This window comes from Myotis daubentonii, chromosome X (assembly GCF_963259705.1).
Source record: "Myotis daubentonii chromosome X, mMyoDau2.1, whole genome shotgun sequence".
Taxonomy (NCBI): domain Eukaryota; kingdom Metazoa; phylum Chordata; class Mammalia; order Chiroptera; family Vespertilionidae; genus Myotis; species Myotis daubentonii.
Window position 1 is genome coordinate 4,929,988 of NC_081861.1, and position 21,520 is coordinate 4,951,507.

At 50.1% G+C, this 21,520-nt stretch overlaps 1 protein-coding gene across 4 annotated transcripts; it reads left to right on the forward strand.

Moving 5' to 3' along the window:
* The first annotated feature begins 621 nt into the window (after positions 1–621).
* Positions 622–20,454, forward strand: HDAC6 (histone deacetylase 6). 4 transcript variants are annotated; one of them, XM_059680357.1, is made up of 29 exons: positions 622–745; positions 1,807–1,929; positions 2,014–2,142; positions 2,277–2,365; positions 4,326–4,410; positions 4,507–4,547; positions 4,955–5,051; positions 5,195–5,292; positions 6,268–6,372; positions 6,496–6,564; positions 11,676–11,802; positions 11,914–11,979; positions 12,071–12,130; positions 12,209–12,298; positions 12,603–12,709; positions 12,799–12,866; positions 13,113–13,278; positions 13,372–13,500; positions 13,658–13,826; positions 14,117–14,250; positions 14,944–15,012; positions 15,124–15,316; positions 16,806–16,955; positions 18,323–18,497; positions 18,609–19,084; positions 19,172–19,279; positions 19,437–19,583; positions 19,680–19,808; positions 20,021–20,454. In XM_059680357.1, the coding sequence occupies exons 2-29, from the start codon at positions 1,837–1,839 to the stop codon at positions 20,087–20,089; spliced, it is 3,438 nt and encodes a 1,145-aa protein (XP_059536340.1). In that variant the 5' UTR covers positions 622–745; positions 1,807–1,836; the 3' UTR covers positions 20,090–20,454. The 4 variants fall into 4 exon arrangements, with proteins under 4 accessions (XP_059536340.1, XP_059536338.1, XP_059536341.1 ...); XM_059680355.1 differs by lacking the exon at positions 622–745 and adding an exon at positions 1,164–1,304; XM_059680358.1 differs by lacking the exon at positions 622–745 and adding an exon at positions 1,164–1,304 and having other exon boundaries at positions 2,017–2,142.
* The last annotated feature ends 1,066 nt before the right edge of the window (positions 20,455–21,520 follow it).

The window sequence follows — 21,520 nt, forward strand, 5'->3', positions numbered from 1 at the left end:
CGAACAGGACCTCGGTTCCCCCAGACCCTCGAAGCCACTGCCGATGCCTGGCTTGGGACCAGCGTGCGCCTCTCTAACCCCAGAGGCCACGGGTGATTGGGGCTTCGGGGTGATTGGGGCTTCGGGGTGATTGGAGCTTCTTGGGGCTTGCTCTGCTGCTCTACGGCTTAAGCTCCCCCTTTCTGCGTGTCACCTGCGTGTACATCTATTGACTTACTTATGGGGAAAGTCTCCCCTAATAAGCCTAGCATTGTGGAAAGACACAATCAAGTGTGAGTTATTCCTTTCAGGGATGTTCCCTTGCTCACGACACACCTTCGTGAACATTGATTCACCACCTGCCCGATCCCTGTGGTTTCAGTGGTTGAGCATCCGTTTGATTCCTGGTCAGGGCACATCCCCAGTGTGGGGCGTGCAGGAGGCAGCCAATCAATGACTGTCTCTCATCATTGATGTTCCTGTCTCTCTCTCCCTTTCCCTTCCTCCCTGAAATCAATACAAATATATATTAAAAAAAGAAAATCTTCACATTTAGCATCATCACCACTCCCACTTGACTGCCACCAGCCACCTTCCAGTTTCCACCGGGCCCTAGCCCGCCCGCGCCACGTCATCAGCGCGCGCAGCGCGGGAAAGCCGCGAGAAGCAGAGAAGCCGCCTTTGCCTAACTCCCTCGTTTGCTTGCTCGTTTGCTCTCTTGAGTCACCTCAAGGCACAGTTGTCGTGGGTCCTGAGGGCTCCTAAGGTGACTGGACGAGGACGGAGGGACAGCGGCCCGAACAGTCGGAACAAAGGCGGCGGCAGCTGGGGGCGGGGCGGGCGGGAGCCTAAGCGTTGTGTGGAGCCGCGGGCGACGCTCTCTGCGCATGCGCAGCACGACCCGCGTCGCGTGATGACGTCGCCGCCGGCCCTTGGTGAAGGGGAGGGAGGTGTAGCTCTCAGGGAGCGCGGCCCTGAGGCTGTGGGCGGGATCAGGGCGGTCAGTAGAGAGAACCGGCCCAATGGTAACGCGGGCCTCGGCACCAGCAGCCCCTCACAGGTGGTGGAGAATGGAGCAGCGCTAGTCCTGGGCGGGGTTTGAGAGAAGGGCCGCGCTGTGCCTTCTGTGTGGAGCTGAAGGGATTGGTTGGCATTGCGGAGGGGGCGGGGGTTGGCGGGCGGTGGCTGGAATCTGGCCGAAGGGGTTTGGGAAAACGTCGGGGGTAGGGTTTGGGCGGGGGGTGGGGTTTGGTGGAGGAAAGGGGCTGTCCCCTGAGGAGCGGTGCTGGTTGAAACGTTAGGGACGGAATCTGGCCTAGTGGAAGGTGCTGGGCGGCGGATAAGGGGTGGAGTTAAGTGGATCGTGCAGGGTGGAGTGGGGTCGGGGCCGCGCTGGGGCTGGCTGAGTGAAAGGGTGGGTGATTTTCCTGGGGGATTGGGTGGAAAGGGCAAGTCTGTGAAGAGGTGGGGTCCGGGCGAGGCTGAGAGGAAGGAAAGAATCTGGGGAATGGCTTGGTAGAGCGGAAGGGGCGTGATTTGTTGGAAAGATCAGGCCCTCGAATAGACTGAATCTAGGGGGATTAATTGCTTTTTGAAAGGGCCAAACTTTGAAAGAAGAAAGAATAGTGTCAAAGGGGTGGAGTCTAGTGGAATGGGCGGGGCCAGGTGGAATAGACATCCCAGTGGAGGGAGAGAGCCTTGAGAGAGAGGGAGTTTTGGAAGGCAGTGTGTGATAGGATAGCATAAGAGGCGGGGCCTGGGAGGAGGCTGGGGTGTAGGGTCCTCAGGATACCAAGTCCCTTCAGTCACCTCCACCGCACCCCCCAGAACCGCGTCAGGGGTGAAGTCTCCCCGACCATGACCTCCACCGGCCAGGATTCCACCACAACTAAGCAGCGAAGGAGTACACACAACCCCCAGACGCCCCCCCAGGATTCCAGCATCATCTCGGTGAGGCCCCAGATCCGTCCTGATGAGGGGGAAGGGGAGCAGTGGGCCGTGCAGTGGACTCTGACCTTTCTCTCTGTTTGGCAGAAGCCAGGTGTTAAGAAGGGTTCTGGACTCCGCTCCAGCCCCAGACTAGCAGAGGTGAAGAAGAAAGGCAGAATGAAGAAGCTCAGCCAAGCAGCAGAGCAAGAACTAATCCAGGGGATGCAAGTGCTGGTGAGAGAGGCCTGGCCATAATTTAGCCTTCTGTGACTATCAAAACCCTGAGGTTCTCCATCTTGGACATTACGGGATGTTACCTCTGACTCAGGCCCTAAATGGATCAGTGTCTCCCATTTTTTTCCCTGCAGGATCTGACCACTGAGACCAAGACACTCTCTGGTACTGGCCTGGTGTTTGATGAGCAGCTAAATGACTTCCACTGCCTTTGGGATGACAGGTAAGACTTGACTCCTCCAGCTGTCCCCAAACCACACAAATATGCACACTTAGAGCCATTAGCAAGAACAGATCCTTTCTTGCACTAGCCTAGAGACTGGCAGCAGATGACTTAGGGAGGTGGGGCTCAGGTTTGAAGGGGTTCTTTTCATTAGCCAGCAAACATTTATTAAGTGCCTGCTGTGTGCCAGGAGTTGGTGATACAAATGTGTTGGACAAGACAGACAGGGTCCCTTCTCAAGGAGCTGATAGGTGAGTAGGAGAGCAGATCATTAAACAGCCAACAGCAGAATGAAGTGTTTAATATGGGAGGACTTAAGACCAGGGGCTTCAAAAGTGTTTAATAAGGATTTTAGACTAGCATCCGGTGTTCCCAGAAGGTATCCTTGAAAAAGAGACATTTCTGCTGAAACGGAAGAATTACACCTCCCATTTGCTCACACATGTAATCCATCAACAAATTCTTTTGTCTCTGTGTGCAAAATGTATCCCATATCTGACTTCTCCTCACTGCCACCACCATCATCACTCACCTAAACTTGCAAAGGCCCCTTCACTTGTTCCCTGTTTCCACTCTCATCCATGCTGTCTGTTTTCCACACAGCAGCCTAAAAAAATATGTGTAAAATGATGTTCTCTTTCTTAAAATCCTTCAAGGTAAAGGTCAAATTCTTCATTTTGGCCTCTTAGGTTCCACGTGACCTGGCTCCACATCACCTTGGTGACTTCATCAGCCAGTCCTCTTCCTCATTCGTTTCACTTCACTTCACTCACACTGGACCCCTTGCTGCTCTTCCCACATGCCAGGCATTCCCTCAACTCCGTCCGGGTCTTTGCTCTGGCCAATCCCTTTTCCATAGATTTGTTTCTGCCTTCTCTTCTAGTTAACATTCACATCTCAAGGAGACTCTCAGAGAGGGCTATGCCGGGCTACTCCCCCCACACCTCATACACTTGATCTTTGAGATCTTTCTAGCTCATGTCATTGTTTGCTCATTATACTTATGCGTTTACCAGTTCAGTATCTATCTCCTCTATCCCAATGGAAGACTGAGAGTGGCAAAGGACTTCAGGGACATGGCAGTAGACAAAACAAAGAAACCCTAGTGTTTGTGAAGATTACAATTTTGAGGGAGAAAACAGATAGTAAAAGAAAGTAAATGATACAGTGTGTTCAAAACAAAAGTTCTGTGATGCGCAGAAACACTGAAGCAGGAGGGAAAGTAGCAAAAAGAACAATGGAGGAACTCTTCAGTTTGGAATAGGATGGTCAGGGAAGGCCTTGCTGATATCTGAAGGAGGTGAGGGAGTGAGTCATGAAGATAATGTGGGAGCAGAGGGGAAAGCTAGCTGAACAGTACATGACTTGATGAGATGGGAGCCATGAGAAAGTTTTGAGTTTAGATGGGACATGATCTGATTTGGATTTTAACCAATGTCTGCCTACTGTGGGAAGAAAGAACTGTTGGGGGAGTGAGGGCAGTAGTAGGAAGGCCGGCCCTAACCGGTTTGGCTCAGTGGATAGAGTATCAGCCTGTGGACTGAAGGGTCCCGGGTTCGATTCCAGTCAAGGGCATGTAACTTGGTTGCGGGCACATCCCCAGTAGGGGATGTGCAGGAGGCAGCTGATCGATGTTTCTCTCTCATCAACATTTCTAACTCTCTATCCCCTCTCCCTTCCTCTCTGTAAAAAATCAATAAAATATATATATTTTTAAAAAGAAGTAGGAAGGCCAATAAGGAGCTGACTGTAGTAACCCAGGTGGGCGATTATGGTAGCAGCAGTGGGGGTGATGAGGAGAGGGGCAGGCTCTGGATATATTGTGAGAACAGAGCCCACAGGTACTTCGAAGTTTCTGGTGTGCAGTGTTGGATGGAGAAGAATGCAGGACCAGCTGTGTTGCTCACCAGTGTCCCTATATATGTCTATGTGTTCATGTGACTTATCTCTGTCAACCCAGCTTCCCTGAAGGCCCCGAGCGGCTCCTTGCCATCAAGGAGCAGCTGATCCAGGAGGGCCTCCTGGACCGCTGTGTGTCCTTTCAGGTGAGTTCCCCGGCCAGCACCTTGGGTGGAGGGTAGGAGCTGGCAGGACCTGGTTTGGGGCCGTACCTTAGCCCTTTGTTCCTTGTGTCTCCTCAGGCCCGGTTTGCTGAAAAGGAGGAGCTGATGTTGGTTCACAGGTGAATTCTTGGTAACCTTGTAGGGATGGGGAGAAAGCTAGCTTGGGCCCACCAGGGCAGATTGGATCTTTGGGAACGAAGCTCATGGGCTCTGTGGCTTTGGGCAAGTTGCTGAACTTCTCTGAATCTCATTGTCATTGCCAATAACTGAGGGACTGGTAAATGCAAGTTCCTCAAGAGGGTTTGATATATGTTGGGTGCTTAGAATGGTGCCTGACATATCATCAGCCTAATGAGCTATTGTTCTTATTACAATCTGGTGTGTAAACAGCTTGAAATTTAGGAAGTCTGACTTGTCCAGGGGTCTGGTGCATAAAGGGCTTAGCTGGGGAGGAAACAGGGCCCCAACTCAGGGCCAAGGAGGGAGGCAGGCCCTTGAATCTCATCTTCCCTGTCTGTATCCCCAGCCTAGAATATATAGATCTGATGGAGACAACCCAATACATGAATGAGGGAGAACTCCGCGTCCTAGCAGACACCTATGACTCAGTTTATCTGCATCCGGTATGGATGAGAACTGTGACGGCAGAGGGTGGTAGCAATCCTGGAAATGCCCATCCCCACACCTACCCCACCCTAGAGGAAGCAACTGAGTGGATAGGGCTGGTCTCCCTCACTCCCTCTCTGGCTCCCCACTGTCTCTCCAGAACTCATACACCTGTGCCTGCCTGGCCTCAGGCTCTGTCCTCAGGCTGGTGGATGCGATCCTGGGGGCTGAAATCCGGAATGGCATGGCTATTGTCAGGTAGGACCTGCCAGCATTTGGGTTTCTACATTAAAAAAAAAAATTCTTCCCTCAAGTGTAAAATGTATTGATAATGGGTAGTGTATTTGTAAATGGGTAGTGTATTTACGTGCTTAAGATACAAATGGGCATACAAGAAAAAGTCTCCCTCCCACCCCCGTTCCCCAGACACATGCTTCCTGTCCTGGAGGTAGTCACTGTAACCAGCAACTCGTGTGCCCCAGAAATAGTCTGCATTTTCATGGAGTAAATACCATATTTCGTTGATTCTGAGATGCATATTTTTCATATTGGTAACATCTTGAAATTCAGATGCATCTTGTAAACAGCGACATCTTAGCATTCAGTTGGCAGCATTTTCTGCTTTGTTGTTGGCATGTAAAAATCACAGTACATCTTATCATTGTTGGCATCCCAGAACTGATGAAAGGCAGAAGATGGAGCCTTTCCCCTGCCTCCCTATTTTAGGGGAGCGCTCCAGCATTCAAGATGCTCCCTTCCATACCATGCATTTTCCACTTAGACATTTCGGAAAGCTATTCTCTAACTGTACAGCTTAGACCCATGTAGAACTCCACAGTGCAACAATAAGTTAACCAGCTCCCTACTGTTGGGCATTTTGGTCTCCCCAATCATTTACTGTTTCCAAAAAATGCTGCAGCAAATTTTGTTGTCCATTTATAAACATGTGATTTTACCTTTTTTGCTGTATAAGCTGTGGGCTAAGTCCCCAGGAGCAAAATGACTGGGTGTGAAGGTGTATACACTGATAATTTTAAGAAACATTATCAAGTTTCCTTCAAAGAGAGAGCAGAAAACTGGGGGTGAGAGTCTAAGGGCCTCAGTTACTCAGTTCCTGGCAGATTGGCAGGTATCAGCACTGGGGGAGTTGGTGGTCTAACAGGATTAGAGAGCAAGGGAGAGTCCTCTGCAGAGGAGGAACCCCCAATCTGTGGCTTTCCCTGTCCTGCTTAGGCCTCCTGGACACCACGCCCAGCACAGTCTTATGGATGGATATTGCATGTTCAACCATGTGGCCGTGGCTGCTCGCTATGCTCAACAGAAGCATGGCATTCAGAGGTCAGCAGCAAATAGCAGGGCAAGGGTGATGGGGGTGGCACAGGTGGGGTAGCCTGGTGTGGGCATTTCCCCCAGGTGCACCTGGATTATCTTATACAGTGCCCCCCTCTCTTCCGCTCACAGGGTCCTTATCGTGGATTGGGATGTGCACCATGGTCAAGGAACACAGTTTACCTTTGACCAGGACCCCAGGTATGGCCCCACATGCCACCTCAGATGCTAGATTCCCAGCCATCCTCTACCCTTAAAGGCCCAACCAGAAGGGGCCAGGAGGGAAGGGAAGGCATGCACATTATATTGGGCCTGCCCTGGGACCAAGTTCTGTGCTGCTCTCTGCGTGTCTGCCCTCTTAATTTCACTGAGGCAGGGACTGTTGAGTTCCCCATTTTAGAAATGGGTGAACTGAGACATACAGGTTCACACAGAAAAGAATGGGAAGAAATGAGATTTGCTTCCACAAACATTTAGAAATCTTGCTTATTAATTTACCCTGGAGCTGGAGTGAACCTCAAATTACTATATCATATTTTGTAATTATGATTACTACAAATTATTTATTTAAAAAGTTAAATAAGCCCAGCTGGTATTACTCAGTGGTTTAGGGTCGACCCATGAACCAAGAGGTCACCAGTTTGATCCCCAGTCAGGGCACATGCCTGGGTTGCGGACTCAATCCCCAGTGGCGGGGGTTGGGGGGGGGGTGGGAGGCAGCTGATCAATGTTTCAATCTCTATCTCTCCCTTCCTCTCTCTCTAAAACCAATAAAAACACAACTTAAAAAAAAATTAAAGAAGCCCTGGCTGGTGTGGCTCAGTTGGTTGGAGCATCATTCCATGCACCAAAGGGGCGTGGGTTTGATTCCTGGTCAGGGCACATAACCCTGGTCAGGGTGCATGTGGTAGGCAGCCAATTGATATTTCTCACATTGGTATTTCTCTTTCTATTTCTTCCTTTCTCTCTCTAAAATCAATTTTAAAATAATACAGAACTGTCTATAGCAGTGACTCTCCTATAATTCCCATCACCTCAAAAATAATTGTTGATAGTTTATGTTATATCCTTATGGAATTTTTCATTTAGATGTATAAATTCATTATCATTATTATTAATACACTGCCTAATGGGGTAATCCTCTACATCAAGCGCATCAGACTTAAAGGCTAACACGGGCCAAGTAAACAAGGTTTAAGTTTACAAAACAAAAACTTCAATTTTCATAGAAACATAGGTTTATTTTGGTAGAGGCATGCTGAATACAAAGGGCTGAAATAAATGAGTCATCGTTAACATAAAATAATAGAACATTTTTTTTTTATATTTTATTGATTTTTTACAGAGTGGAAGGGAGAGAGATAGAGAATTAGAAACATCGATGAGAGAGAAACATCAATCAGCTGCCTCCAGCACATCTCCTACTGGGGATGTGCCCGCAACCCAGGTACATGCCCTTGACCGGAATCGAACCTGGGACCCCTCGGTCCGCAGGCCGACGCTCTATCCACTGAGCCAAACCGGTTTTGGCGAACATTTTAATACAAATTAATATTTTTTCTTGTACATTAACTTACCAGACACTAAATAACTGCACAAATTAATAACCGTAACACAAATAAAACTATTTTTCTTGTTCTCCGAAAGCAAAATATTTCCTGTTGCACACATCACACAAGTCAGTACAAGACTAATGTTGTGGCAACCACCTGCTAAAATATTTGCTTGCTAGTATTAGTGGAGAGAAATGGTGCACCTGCGCGTAAAGCGCATAAGGGAATTGAATGCAACATAGTTACAGTAATCAGTCATTAGCAAACATTGTAGTTCATAATTAATAATTATGTATAGCAGGATATTGTAAAAATTAAGTTACAAAATTTTTATTAAAATGTTTCTTACATACCGTTATATTGGCTGGGCCACAAAAATATTCGTTGTAGGCTGCATGCGGCCTGTGGGCTGCGAGTTTGACATGCTTGCTCTACATGGTCTGTGGCAATTTGCTTTTCGCATTTAACAGCAGGTGGTAGACACTGCTCCATGTTAATACTTCTAAAAAGTACCTTCTTTTTTGTAAGGGCTGTACAGTATTCCATTGTATGGCTGTACCTCTGGTCATTTAACTCCGGGACATTTATGATGCTTCCCAGGTTTTGCTATTGCAGACAATTCTACAGTGAATAGTATCCTATATAATAAAGCAGTAATATCCAAATTGACCGCCACACCATTGCACAAGATGGCTGCCCCCATGTGGTCAAAAGATAGCAGCAGGGGAATGCAGTTGTGGGCGATCAGGCCAGTAGGGAAGGGTAGTTAGGGGCAACGAGGGCAGTGGGGAGCAACCAGGCCTGCAGGGGAGGGAGGGCAGTTAGGGGTAACTGGGCCGGCAGGGGAGGGCAGTTGGAGGGGACCAGGCCTGCAGGGGAGGGCAGTTAGGGGCAACCAGGCCAGCAGGGGAGGGAGGGAAGTTAGGGGTGACTGGGCCAGCAGGGGAGGGCAGTTGGGGGCAACCGGGCCTGCAGGGGAGGGAGGGCAGTTAGGGGTGACTGGGCCAGCAGGGGAGGGCAATTGGGGGGGCCAGGCCTGCAGGGGAGGGCAGTTGGGGGCGACCAGGCCTACAGGGGAGGGCAGTTGGGGGTGACCAGGCCGGTAGGGGAGGCCAGTTGGGGGCAATTGGGCTGGCAGGGGAACAGTTAGGTGTTGATCAGGCTGGCAGGGGAGTGGTTAGGGACAATCAGGCAGGCAGGCGAGCGGTTGGGAGCCAGCAGTCCCAGATTGTGAGAGGGATGTCCGAGGGGTCCCATATTGGAGAGGGTGCAGGCTGGGCTGAAGGACACCCCCCCTACACACACACACACACACACACACACACACACACACAGTGCATGTAATTTTACACTTCTCTGAGTATATCTATAGGATAAATTTCCAGTCATGGATTACTGGGTCAGAGGGTTGGCATGCTTGAAAGTCTGAGATCTGCTGCCAGATTTTTCTCCAGAAAGCACCAGCTTACCCTTCCAGCAGAAAGTGATTGAACTAGTCCTTCTCAGTAGGAGACACTACTAAGTAATTTTTGTTTATCTAGTCTTCTGTCGAACAGACTATGTAGAATCCACTTCTCCCCATAGATCCTGGGCTCCCATGACTCATTATCTAATCTAGATTGGCTGTTCTGTAGACAGTGTCTTATTATTTCCTAGCATTTGGTGTTGCTGTCAGATGTCTAATGTCAGTGTGATTTTCATTCCTTTCTGAGTAATCTGGTTTGTATAAATGAAAAAGAATTTATCCATGCCCTTCAACCTCCCTTCTCCCCATCTCTCTGTCTCTTAACTCCAACAGCAGGGTTTTGGGGTGGAGACAAGTTGGACAGTCCTTAAAAGACTATTATGAAGACAATGAAAATTAAAGCAAAGTAGTTAAAAGAAAGAAGTAAACTTAGTGAATGGGCCATTGGGTGAGCTGGTTATTCAGGACTGATTTTGTGTGCAGTGACCTGGAATTGTGCTTGATTTCTCCAGAAGGGAAACCCCAGGTCATCCCCTTGGGCCCCTGGAGCCTCAAAGTACTTTCCAGGGATTTTTTTGAAGTCTCTTAATTGTCTGAATCCTTTATCCCATTCTGTCTTTCTGGGTGGATACTTGTTTAACATTCCTTTAATGTCTTTTGACTGGGATAGTAGCAGAGTGGGGAGGTAAACCTGTGCTATCAGTTCATCATTCCTTCATTGGAAGTGAGACTTATTTTATTTATTTATTGTAATTTTTATTTATTTGAAGAGAGAGAGGTAGGTGGGGAGGGAAAGAGAGAGAGACATTGATTGTTGTTCCACTTATTTATGCATTCATTGGTTGATTCCTTTTTATTTATTGAGTTTTAGAGAGAGAGGAAGGAGGGGAGAGAAAGAAATACTGATCTGTTATTCCACTTATATATGCATTCATTAGTTGATTCTTATATGTGCACTGACTGGGAATTGAACCCGCAACCTTGGCATATTAGGATGATGCTCTAAACAACCAAGCTACCCGGCCAGGGCCATTCAAAATTATTTTAGAACTTCATCCTGTTTGCTTTATAAGCTTAGTTTCCTGAGTGTTAGTTCTCTTAATTCTGGTGGCTTTCTTGTGGGGTTGCCTTTCTTCAAATCTTTTCTTTAGTTATTTTCTCCCCCTGATAATAATCTTTATGTTCTATGGGGTATTCCTCTTCCTTTAATGGCTAACTTAGGTTTAAAAAAATAGTTTAGAACTGGTATTTACCTATCAGAGTAAAAATAAAATAAAACCTAATCATTTCCCCATCTACTCAATACCAGAGGTTTAATATAAATTTAATTCCCTAATCCCAATACATTTTTCTTCATTTCATAAATCTTTTTATGTCAGTTTTATTAAATTGTACAACTACATTGTTAACATTCATTAAAATGGGACTGTCATACATTTCCCTAAAAAAGGGAGAAAGCTGCCTTAAATCCTTCCTGGAACAAGGCAGGGAGCGATGAACCGATGGATGGATGGATAAGAGATTATTCATTTGGATTGCCTCAATCAGGATTAAGCCCTCCCACAGCCTGCTGGAGGGACCATTGTGTCTTTTCAATATCTGTTCTGTGTGTCAGTCCCCCTCACTGCTTTGAGTGCTCTGTTTCTCACCTACACAATAAAAGAAGTACTAGAGGTGGCCTGTAAGGTATTGTGAAGAAGGAATTGTCCCCTCACTGGCCTCATGGAGCCCTAGCCAGCACCCCCACTCTAGCTCTACACACAGAACCAGCTCTTAACTCTAACTTCCCAGTCTCCCACTTTATTTAGGAGAAACATCAAGCTCCCCAGCCCAGCCTGATGCTCTGGGCAGCCTTAGCTGGCTCCCACCATTTTAAAGCCCCATGTTCCCTGTGGGCCTCCCAAAGTCACAGGGTTTGTCCTACTGTTACCACCTTGGACACAGGGACAGGTGGGTGGGTGGGCATGATCTAGTGTCCCCATGGTGTAAGGAGCTCTCGGGGCCTGAGATAGATCCACTAGCTCTCAGGATCTCAGAGTTAGACCTGGGTGGGCATTGAGGGGGCAGCAGTGTTTGCCGAGGGAGGAGTTCCAGTAAGAGATGAAATGAATGAGTGAGTGATGTAATAGGTAAACAAATGAAAAAAAAGGAATGAATGTTTGAATTAAATATTTAATGGGAAAAACAATGAGAAAATGAATGAGTGGTTGAACCAACTGTGGTAGCTGTATTTTGGGAGTGTCTGGTGCATTGACTCCTCAATCCCCCCATCTCTTTTTTCTCTCTGCCCCCAGTGTGCTCTATTTTTCCATCCACCGCTATGAGCAGGGTCGCTTCTGGCCCCACCTGAAGGCCTCTAACTGGTCCACCACAGGTTTTGGCCAAGGCCAGGGATATACCATCAATGTGCCTTGGAACCAGGTCAGTGTCTGCCCACTTGTTGCCCCCAGAGTGAAGCTCACCCCTGCCCTTCAGTGGTTCAAGGCAGAGGATAGAACGTCCCATCTCACTATCATGTGCCTCTGTCTGCAGGTTGGGATGCGAGATGCCGACTACATTGCTGCTTTCCTGCAAATCCTGCTGCCGGTCGCCCTTGAGGTCCGGGGGTCTGGGATGATTTGGTGCAGGGTGACAGTGAGGGGTGGGCCATGAGGACAGGTGGCCTCATGTAGTCCTTTCCCCCCCTCAGTTCCAGCCCCAGCTGGTCCTGGTGGCCGCTGGATTTGATGCCCTCCAAGGGGACCCCAAGGTAAGGCGGGCTCTCTGGAATGGCAGGTAGGCAGAAGGGGACTACTTGGAGCCAGACTGACCCTCCATGTCTCCCCAGGGTGAAATGGCCGCCACTCCAGCAGGGTTTGCCCAGCTCACGCATATGCTCATGGGTCTGGCAGGAGGCAGGCTGATCCTGTCTCTGGAGGTGAGTGACTCACTTCATCTCTGAGCCCGTGAATCCTAGAGGACATAATAACAAAACTTTCAAGTCCAGCATGAGTTCCTGTCCCAGCATTTCCGCTTCCTAACTGGACAGCCTCACCTAAGTCACTGGACTTGTGTGATAGTAGTAGTAGTAGTCATGTCATAGCGCTGTTTAGTGAGGGAAAGGAAGCACCCTCTAAATTCTTTGTTTCTCAACATGTAGTCAGCACCCTAGTGGTCATGTTACTACTACTCTTCCCTGGTAACATCTGGGTCTTCCCTAACCCCTCACCCTATTCTCCTAGGGTGGCTACAACCTTCGCTCCCTGGCTGAGGGAGTCAGCGCCTCACTCCACACCCTTCTGGGTGACCCCTGCCCCATGCTGGAGTCCCCTGGGGCCCCCTGCCGGAGGTAAGCTCAGGTGGTGGAGGGAGAAAGTGCGACCCTCACTGCCCACCTTGGGGCCATTTGGTCACTCTTTCCCTTCCCCTGCCCTCCAGTGCCCAGTCATCACTGTCCTGCACTCTGGAAGCCCTGGCGCCCTTCTGGGAGATCCTTGTGAGATCAGGTAGGAGGCAGGGAGTGGATTTAATGGGGGTGGGGGTCGGGGATGGAATGAGCCATGGGACAAGACTGTCTTCTAGAACCTACTCTGACTTTCCTGGCCTAACTTGGTGGGAGAGGGTCAGTCCCTCCCTCTCTCTGGGTCCTAGTTTCAGGCCTCCCACCCCTCTTTACATTTGAGTAAACTGAGTTCCTGAGTATTACATGGCCCAGGGCGGGGGAGTAGGGTGAGTGTGGTCTCCCCTTGCAGGTGACTCCCTGGACGAGGACAACGAGGATGGGGACAATGAGGAGGAGGAAGAGGAGGGACCATGGCCACCCCCTGCGCTCCCAATACCAATGTGGCCAATATTTCAGTCTCGCACAGGGCTGGTCTATGACCAGCGGATGATGGATCACTACAACATGTGGGACAAGTATGCGATTGGAGCACTGGGCTCAGTGTAAGTGGGCAGGGGTTTTTCACCTCCTCAAACATTAAGCCCTGCCTCTGTGTCCCCACCTCCCAGCCAACACCCCGAGGTACCCCAGCGTGTCTCGCGGATCATGTCCCGTCTGGAGGAGCTGGGCCTTGCTGGGCGCTGTCTCACGCTGCCTGCACGTCCTGCCACAGACGCTGAGCTGCTCACCTGCCATAGGTCAGACCCTCGTGCCTGGGGGTGGGATGGGGCCTCAGTGCATACATGCCACCTGGGAGCTGGAGCCTGGGTATGAATTGCTGCTGCGGGTCGCAAGAGGGGCCTTGGAGGGGACAGAACCACGTGACTATTCCTGATACACCCTCTTTGCCTCCAGTGCTGAGTATGTGGCTCGTCTACGGGCCACAGAAAAAATGAGAACCCGGGAGCTGTACCGTGAGAGCGCCAGCTTTGACTCCATCTACATCTGCCCCAGCACCTTCGCCAGTGCCCAGCTGGCCACTGGTGCCACATGCTGCCTTGTGGAGGCTGTGCTGGCGGGAGAGGTATGGCTGCTTTGGGGTGGGGCTCTGGCTGGAAGAGGCAGTCCTGGGGGTGGGAGAGAGGCTACTCTGAGAAAGTTGGGCAGGGCCTGAGGAAAAGGGGGGTGAGGAGGAGAACCCTGCTCACCCGAGGCCTTGCTCACTGGGAAGTGCAGCCATGAGGATGTGGCTACTGGACTGGGCCCCCCTGGCATCTGGTAGTGGGAGGGAGGGAAGAGAACAAGCAAGGGGACAAGGAGAAGGAAAGCAGTGAGGGCAGTGGTTTGATCTTGGCTCCCTGCTCCTCCCCCCAGGTTTTGAATGGTGTTGCCCTGGTGCGTCCTCCGGGACACCACGCAGAGCAGGATGCTGCTTGCGGTTTCTGCTTTTTCAACTCTGTGGCTGTGGCTGCTCGCCATGCCCAGGCCATCAGTGGGCATCCACTGCGGTAAGGGCTCCCCCCCCCCAGCTCAGTGCTTACTCAGCAGGCCCCATGGTACAGCCCCCAGGACTTACCCAGAAATATCCAAGGGTCCAGTTGTCCAGTACTTCCCAGAAAAGGACTGAGGATCTAGCCCAGGGGTGGGCAAACTTTTTGACTCGAGGGCCACAATGGGTTCTTAAACTGGACCGGAGGGCCGGAACAAAAGCATGGATGGAGTGTTTGTGTGAACTAATATAAATTCAAAGTAAACATCATTACGTAAAAGGGTACGGTCTTTTTTTTTTTTTTTTTTTTTTAGTTTTATTCATTTCAAACGGGCCGGATCCAGCCCGCGGGTCATAGTTTGCCCACGGCTGATCTAGCCTCTCAGTGCTTACTTGGAGAAGACCCCAACATTGTGGTATCCAGGTGCTATGAAACAGGACCCATGGTCCCTTCCCCGCATTTCTGGCCCCAACAGAACCCAGGGTCCAAGCCCCCAGTGCTAACCCACATAGGGCCTGGGTCTGACCCTGAGTACTTGTTCAGGAGCCAGCCTCGACTGTCATCCTTACTTTGATAGGACCCACAAACTTTAGGGACTCAGTATCTGGCGACCCACAATATATGCCCCTGCAGACAGGCCCCAGTGGTCTGGCCCCTGCCTTCTCCCAGGGGGCCAGTGTCCTGAGTAACTGACAAGCTCTCGGTCCTCAGGATCCTGATTGTAGACTGGGACGTGCATCATGGCAATGGAACTCAGCACATATTTGAGGACGACCCCAGGTGAGGGGCTGGGGCAGGGAGTAGGTGCGGCCAGGGAAGTGGGTGGGCCATGCTTCAGGGGTGCCAGGCTGCTAACCAAGCATGGACCCCTCCCCACCCTGTCTCTGGCAGTGTGCTCTACATTTCCCTGCACCGCTATGATTATGGCACCTTCTTTCCCATGGGGGATGAGGGCGCCCCCAGCCAGGTGGGCCGGGCTGCAGGCACAGGCTTCACCGTCAACGTGGCCTGGAATGGGCCTCGCATGGGGGACTCTGAGTACCTGGCTGCCTGGCATCGTCTGGTGCTGCCCATTGCCTATGAGGTACGCTTCAGGATGTATGTGACACAGCTGTGTGGGCAGCAGTGAGTGCACATGTGTCTGACTTCTGGGTGACTGATCCTGTGGGACAAACAGCAAAGGGGAGGGGGAGTGGCTGTGATGGCCTTTGCATATGTGACTGCCTTCTCTGTGTGCAACTGTGAGGGACTTCCTGGTGTGCGGGGGTGGTCTTCATGTTCCTAGCTGTGTGTCCTGTGTGTACACCATCACCAGAGGCTGTCTGTATGTGACGGTGGCCCCAAGTGACTGCCGTCTCTGTAGAACTGCATGTACAAGCTGGGGAGGGGTTTGAGTATATGTGAGACACTGCACAAGTGGCTGTTTCTAACATTTCTGTGTCATGGGTGCTCTTTCCGTGACAGCCGGTTTGTGACTTTCTGCACATGGGAGGCTGTGTGTGACAGTCATCTTTCTGGCTGTTTGTGTGTGTCTATCTCTGACTGGAGGTGGCCTGTATACATTTGCCTGGTTCTGCGTGAGTGGCTGTAGGTAACCACCGTCTACATGTGTAAACTGTAAGTCTGTCTGTGGCAGACTGTATGTGTGTGACTAACTCAGAAGGCTGATACATGCGTCATCTCTGACCTCTGTGCAGACGCACATGTTCAGATGTGTGCATGTGTCTGATGCACAATGGCTGTGACTACCTTCTGTGTGTGTATAACTGAAATCATGTGTGACTGTGTGTGTAAGTGACCACCTGTGGGTGCAACAATGTGTGTGTGTGTGTGTGTGTGTGTGTGTGTGTGTGTGTGTGAGAGAGAGACACTGTTGTTACCATGTAATGATGGCACATGTACGGTTGTATCTGTGCAGGGGTGACTGTGGATTATTGTCCCCTCTGTGAGAAACTGTGTGCATGACTAGTAGGAAGTGCAGTCCCGTCCATATGGGACTGTCTAATTGTGTGCAGGTATGTGACCATCTTCTGTGTGTGGCACTTGTCATTTTCTGTGATGGAAGTATGTGTGCACTTCTCTTTGGCACCATATATAAAACCTTGTAACTTCTGCACATGTATCACATGTTTGACCCAGGGAGAGGAGCATGTATCTCTTTATCTCACCCTTGGGCATGTTTGTGAGGACATATCTCTGTCTCTCTGTGTTTCATGTCACCATCTCTTGATGGCTGAATCTTCACGTCTCATAGGAGTACCTACTATGGACTCTGCCTCTAGTCCCCATCTGCCCATTTCTAGTGTTTCATGTCTCTAAATCTGTGTCTGATGTGTCCTTAACTGTCCATCTTCTCCATCTCTCTCTGTCTTGTGTCTCTACATCTTCCCTTCCTGGTTTCAGGGCTCTGATCTTTTGTCTCCCAGCCTCCAAGTCTCATGTCTCCATCTCTCTGACTTGCATCTTCATGTCTTCATTTGTCCTTGCCTCAGTGTCTCTGGATCTACCTCACCTAGTATATACCCAAGCCCGCCTTCCCTCATGTCCATGCATTTCTTTTCTCCCTACCTCAGTTTAACCCAGAACTGGTGCTGGTCTCAGCTGGCTTTGATGCGGCATGGGGCGACCCGCTGGGGGGCTGCCATCTGTCACCTGAGGGCTATGCCCACCTCACTCACCTGCTGATGGGCCTTGCCAGTGGCCGAATTATCCTAATCCTAGAGGTAATTCCCTTGGTCCCTCTTTCCACTGTGGGGGGTAGTTGGGAAGACTTGGAGTCCTGCCCTTTCTGCTAGCTGACTGCAACACGTGGGGCAATTTCCTAAAATCTCCTTTGAGTGTCCCCACCTGGGATTGCTGGCACATACTGGGCATTAATAATAACACCAGCATTGACCACTTCCATTGAGCACTCACTATGTGCAAGATACTCTTCTGACACTTTACAGGCATTATTAATTCATTGACAAAGCAGCCTTCTGAGGTGAGGTCTGCTGACCTCGTCATTTTCCTCTCTCGAGACCAGGAAAACTGAGGCACGGAGAGATATAGTGACTAGCCAGAGGCCACACATTTAATAGTGGCAGAGCCAGGGCTTGAATCCAAGCAGCCTGACCCCAGAGCCTATCCTTTTCATCACTACTTGAACTATATCAAGTTCCTGAGATAAAATAAATTCACTAACTTTTTGTAAATCATTCAGTGTTCCCACCCTTGGGCCTCAGTCTCCTCATCTGTAAGATGGGGCTGGCCAATGATGGAAGAGTGCATGGCATACAGTAAGCGCTGCAGAAGTGCTAAAACTTCGCATTATTATGCACTGTTGATACACTAGCGAATCTTATGTGCTTTTTTAACTACTTCACAGATGAAGACAGTAGGTCCTAGAGAGATTGATCGGTTAGTAAACAGTCTCAGTGTGCCCAGACTGCTTGTGGCACTGCAAAGTGATGGTTAAGAACATGGACTCTTTTATCAGACAGCACAGGTTCTAAGCCCAGCGCTGCCTCTTCCCAGCTGTTAGGACCTCAGACAAGTCATCTAACTACTCTGAACCTCAGTTTCTATATCTATAATAACAGCAGAGACTGGGTTTCCTATAGAGTGTGAGAAAAGGGGGTTCCCATACCAGGTCAGGACAAGGGTTCATGTAGGGAGAAAGACCAGTTGTTCCTGTGCTAGTTTTGGGGCAGGGACATCTGTGTGGGTTCCTGTACTGTGAAGACACGTTCCTACACAGATTGAGCATGTGTGGTTTGAGGATTGAGTTAATAACATAAGGTACTTAGAATAGGGCCTAGCATACAGCAAGTACTTAATGAACAGTAGCTATTACTGGTGTTACCATCAGCATTATTGTTATTGTGGTTATTATTACCTTGCACTTCACATCGAAGTTTATCCCCCTCAACAACTACCTCACAAAATGGGTACTGCCATCTGACAAATGTGGGTTCTATTCACTTGTCTCCAGTTGCCACCTTCTAGGCTTACAGGGCCCTGAGGCAGGATTGGGAAGCAGGATATCTTGCCTCCCAAATTCCCTGAGGACACTGCATCATACCTTTCACTCTCTTTCTCCTTTAAAAAGGGTGGCTATAACCTGGCATCCATCTCCGAGTCCATGGCTGCCTGTACCCGCACCCTCCTTGGGGACCCGCCACCTCTGCTGACCCTGTCTCGGCCCCCACTGTTAGGGGCCCTGGAATCAATCACTGATACCATCCAAGCCCATCGCAGATACTGGCGTAGCTTGCGGACCACGAGTGAGTGGGCATGGGGAATTGGGGACAATGGGGGGCTCAGGGGAGGGCAGGGATTAGAGGCAGGAGAGGGGATAGTGCTCATACTCAAGGATCTCGCTCCCATGGTTTCAGAGATCGAAGACAAGGAAGAATCCTTCAGTTCTAAGTCGATCACCAAGGAGGCACCCCAACCAGCCAATCCTGGGTCGGCTAAGAAGCTGACCATGCTAGAAGAAAGCATTCTGGATGAAAGCCTGGGGAAGGCCACATCAGCAGCATCTGTGCAAGAGTCCACTCCAGCTGTTGTGGAGCTCACTCAGGACCAGCCCTCAGAGGCAGCCACGGGGGAAGCTATGCTGGACCATACCACCTCAGAGGCAGCCACACAGAACCAGACTACCTCAGAGGCAGCCACAGGGGGAGCCACCCTGGACCAGACCACCACAGAGGAGGCTGTGGGAGGAGCCAAGCTGATCCAAACCCCTCAAGCCTCAAGCACTGACAACCAGACTCCTCCTACCTCACCTGTGCAAGGAGCCACATCCCAGATATCCCTCAGTACGCTGATTGGGAATCTCAGGACCTTGGAACTAGACGACAAGGCTCAGGTAAGGCCCACCAGCACACCCAGGTAGGGGGAAAGAAGGGTCAAGAATCAGGACTCTCAGATACGTCTCTTGCCTCTGTGTATCCAGGAGGCCCCAGAGTCTGAGATCCCAGAAGAGGAGAGGCTACCAGAGGCAGCTGGGGGTCAAGACGTGGATGATTCGGTGCCAATGCAGGCCTTTGGGGACATTGACCAGGTGAGCTCAGGGCGTGGATGGAACTGTGGCTTCCTTATTTTTTTACTCATTTGTACCTCCAGGTAGGAGCATATGACACAGGGACATATAATGGGGAGATAAGTCCCTAGCTTACTCCGTTTCACCCAACTGGTCCATGTCCCCCCACCACACACAGGCCATGTTTTATGCCGTGACACCACTGCTGTGGTGTCCCCATTTGGTGGCAGTACGCCCCATTCCTGAAGCAGGCTTGGATGTGACCCAACCTTGTCAGGACTGTGGAGCACTTCAGGAGAATTGGGTGTGTCTGTCTTGCTATGAGGTATGCAACAGAGGATGGGGATGGGGCTGAGATTGGCCCAGGAACAAACCACAGGTGGGTGCTGATCCCTGCCCAACATTCACTTCCTAACCTCAGGTCTACTGCAGCCGTTACATCAATGCCCATATGATGCAGCACCATGAAAGCTCAGGCCACCCACTGGTCCTCAGCTACACTGACCTGTCTACCTGGTGTTACCCATGTCAGGCCTATGTTCACCACCAGGTAAGCCCTAGGCAGGAGCCTCTAATGTGTACACATTCACTCCCGCCACACACACACCTTCTGTGATCAGATAAGGGGAGAATGGAGGCCCTTCTGCATGTGGGCTAGTCCAGGAGACAGGGTGGTTGAGGGCTGGAGTGGGGGCAGTCTCCTGGCTGAGGTAGAGGGGGTCCTCACTCGCTCTTACCAACTGTCTCTTGCCTCCTCCTCAGACTCTCCTAGATGTGAAGAACGTCGCCCACCAGAACAAGTTTGGGGAAGACATGCCCCACTCACACTAACTCCCAGAACGTGCTCCTCTGCTTCACCTTCTGAGGCCCAGGATAGACCAGCATTAGTTCATTCCAACCTGTACCTTGGACGAGGGGCAGCTTCATCCATCCTTTCTGAAAACCCTTTACAACCCCCCAAGGGTGCTGATTTAATTTTAAATACCTGTAAGAGGACTATGATGATTAATTGTAGCGCTCCCCCTGCCCACTGCCTGCTCTAGGGACTCCCATCTGTTCTGCCCCAGGAAGAAAGGGATAGCTTAGTTGCCTCAAGAAGGGGCTGATATCAAGAAGATGATCCTTTGGAGGGAGTGGGGAGCAACTGGCAGGTATAGTGGGGTTGCATATGTAATAAAGTACAAGCTGTTACAAAACCTGGAGGAAGTCTTTTTTTAATTAAATATTTTTATTGATTTTTAGAAAACAAGGAAGGGAGAGAGAAAAACATTGATTGGATGCCTCCTGCATGCCCCCTATGGGGGATCAAGCTCACAACCCAATCATATGCCCCAACCAGGAATCGAACCCACAACCTTTCAGTGCACATGACGACACTCAACCGAGCCACACCGACCAGGGCTGGAGAAAGTCTTTTAATCTTGAGTGGAAGGAGAACCCCACACTCCTGGCCAACAGGGCTAATGAGTATAGAAGAAATGAAGGCATGGGTGTTTCAGGTCAACCCCCTGCCCAGCCAGCACTCAAAAAGCTAACTGGAAATAGAGCAGCTTGACTGGCTCTACTATAGATTAAATGGTAGAATCCGTGAGAAAACAAGTGCCTTAGAAATAGGAGCCTCACAGCCAGTCCCAGCTACACCCTGGGCTGAGAAGGCAAAAAAACTATCAGGAAGTGTCCTCACCAGGCCCCAATCTCCCCACCTGTCTGATTTGGGTGAGGGGCGTGTCCATGTTTAACATTTAAATTTCGTAACCATGGATAGTAGCTTCTTGGGGGAAGGAGTACCTACTATGGACCAAGGGCAGGGAATTGGAGGATAGTTTGGAGGTTTTATTTCTCTCACATGAGAATTTGGCAACTCAAGTCCAAGGCTGAGGATTTCTGGACTTTTCTTCATGGCCACATTATGGCCCCAAAATGATCACCAGAGCCCCACCCAGTTAAGAAAAAAGGAATGGGGGAGGGGAGGGGAAAGGGAGCTGTGGCTAGCTCAGTCCTTCCTTTAAGGAACATTTTGGATGCCCACTCCAGTAATCCCTGCTTACATCTCATTGGTCAGACTGTGACTATGATAGCTGCAAGGGAGTCTGGGGAATGTTTTAGCCTTGGCACATGTCCATCTCATACCAGGTTTTTTTATGCCCTGACAGAATAACCACTCCTCTGCCACTTTTTCCCTCCAGGAACGGACATGACTCGCTCTGGCACCTCTTTCCCTCCAGGAACAGATAACCCTTTCCCAAGCTACCAAAAAAGCCT

Excerpts from the sequence above, each read along its gene's own strand:
- HDAC6 (XM_059680357.1), top strand. The coding sequence starts at position 1,837 with ATGACCTCCACCGGCCAGGATTCCACCACAACTAAGCAGCGAAGGAGT. Across the intron at positions 1,930-2,013 it reads AGGATTCCAGCATCATCTCG|AAGCCAGGTGTTAAGAAGGG; the intron begins GTGAGGCCCCAG and ends TCTGTTTGGCAG. Across the intron at positions 12,299-12,602 it reads GGCTGATCCTGTCTCTGGAG|GGTGGCTACAACCTTCGCTC; the intron begins GTGAGTGACTCA and ends CTATTCTCCTAG.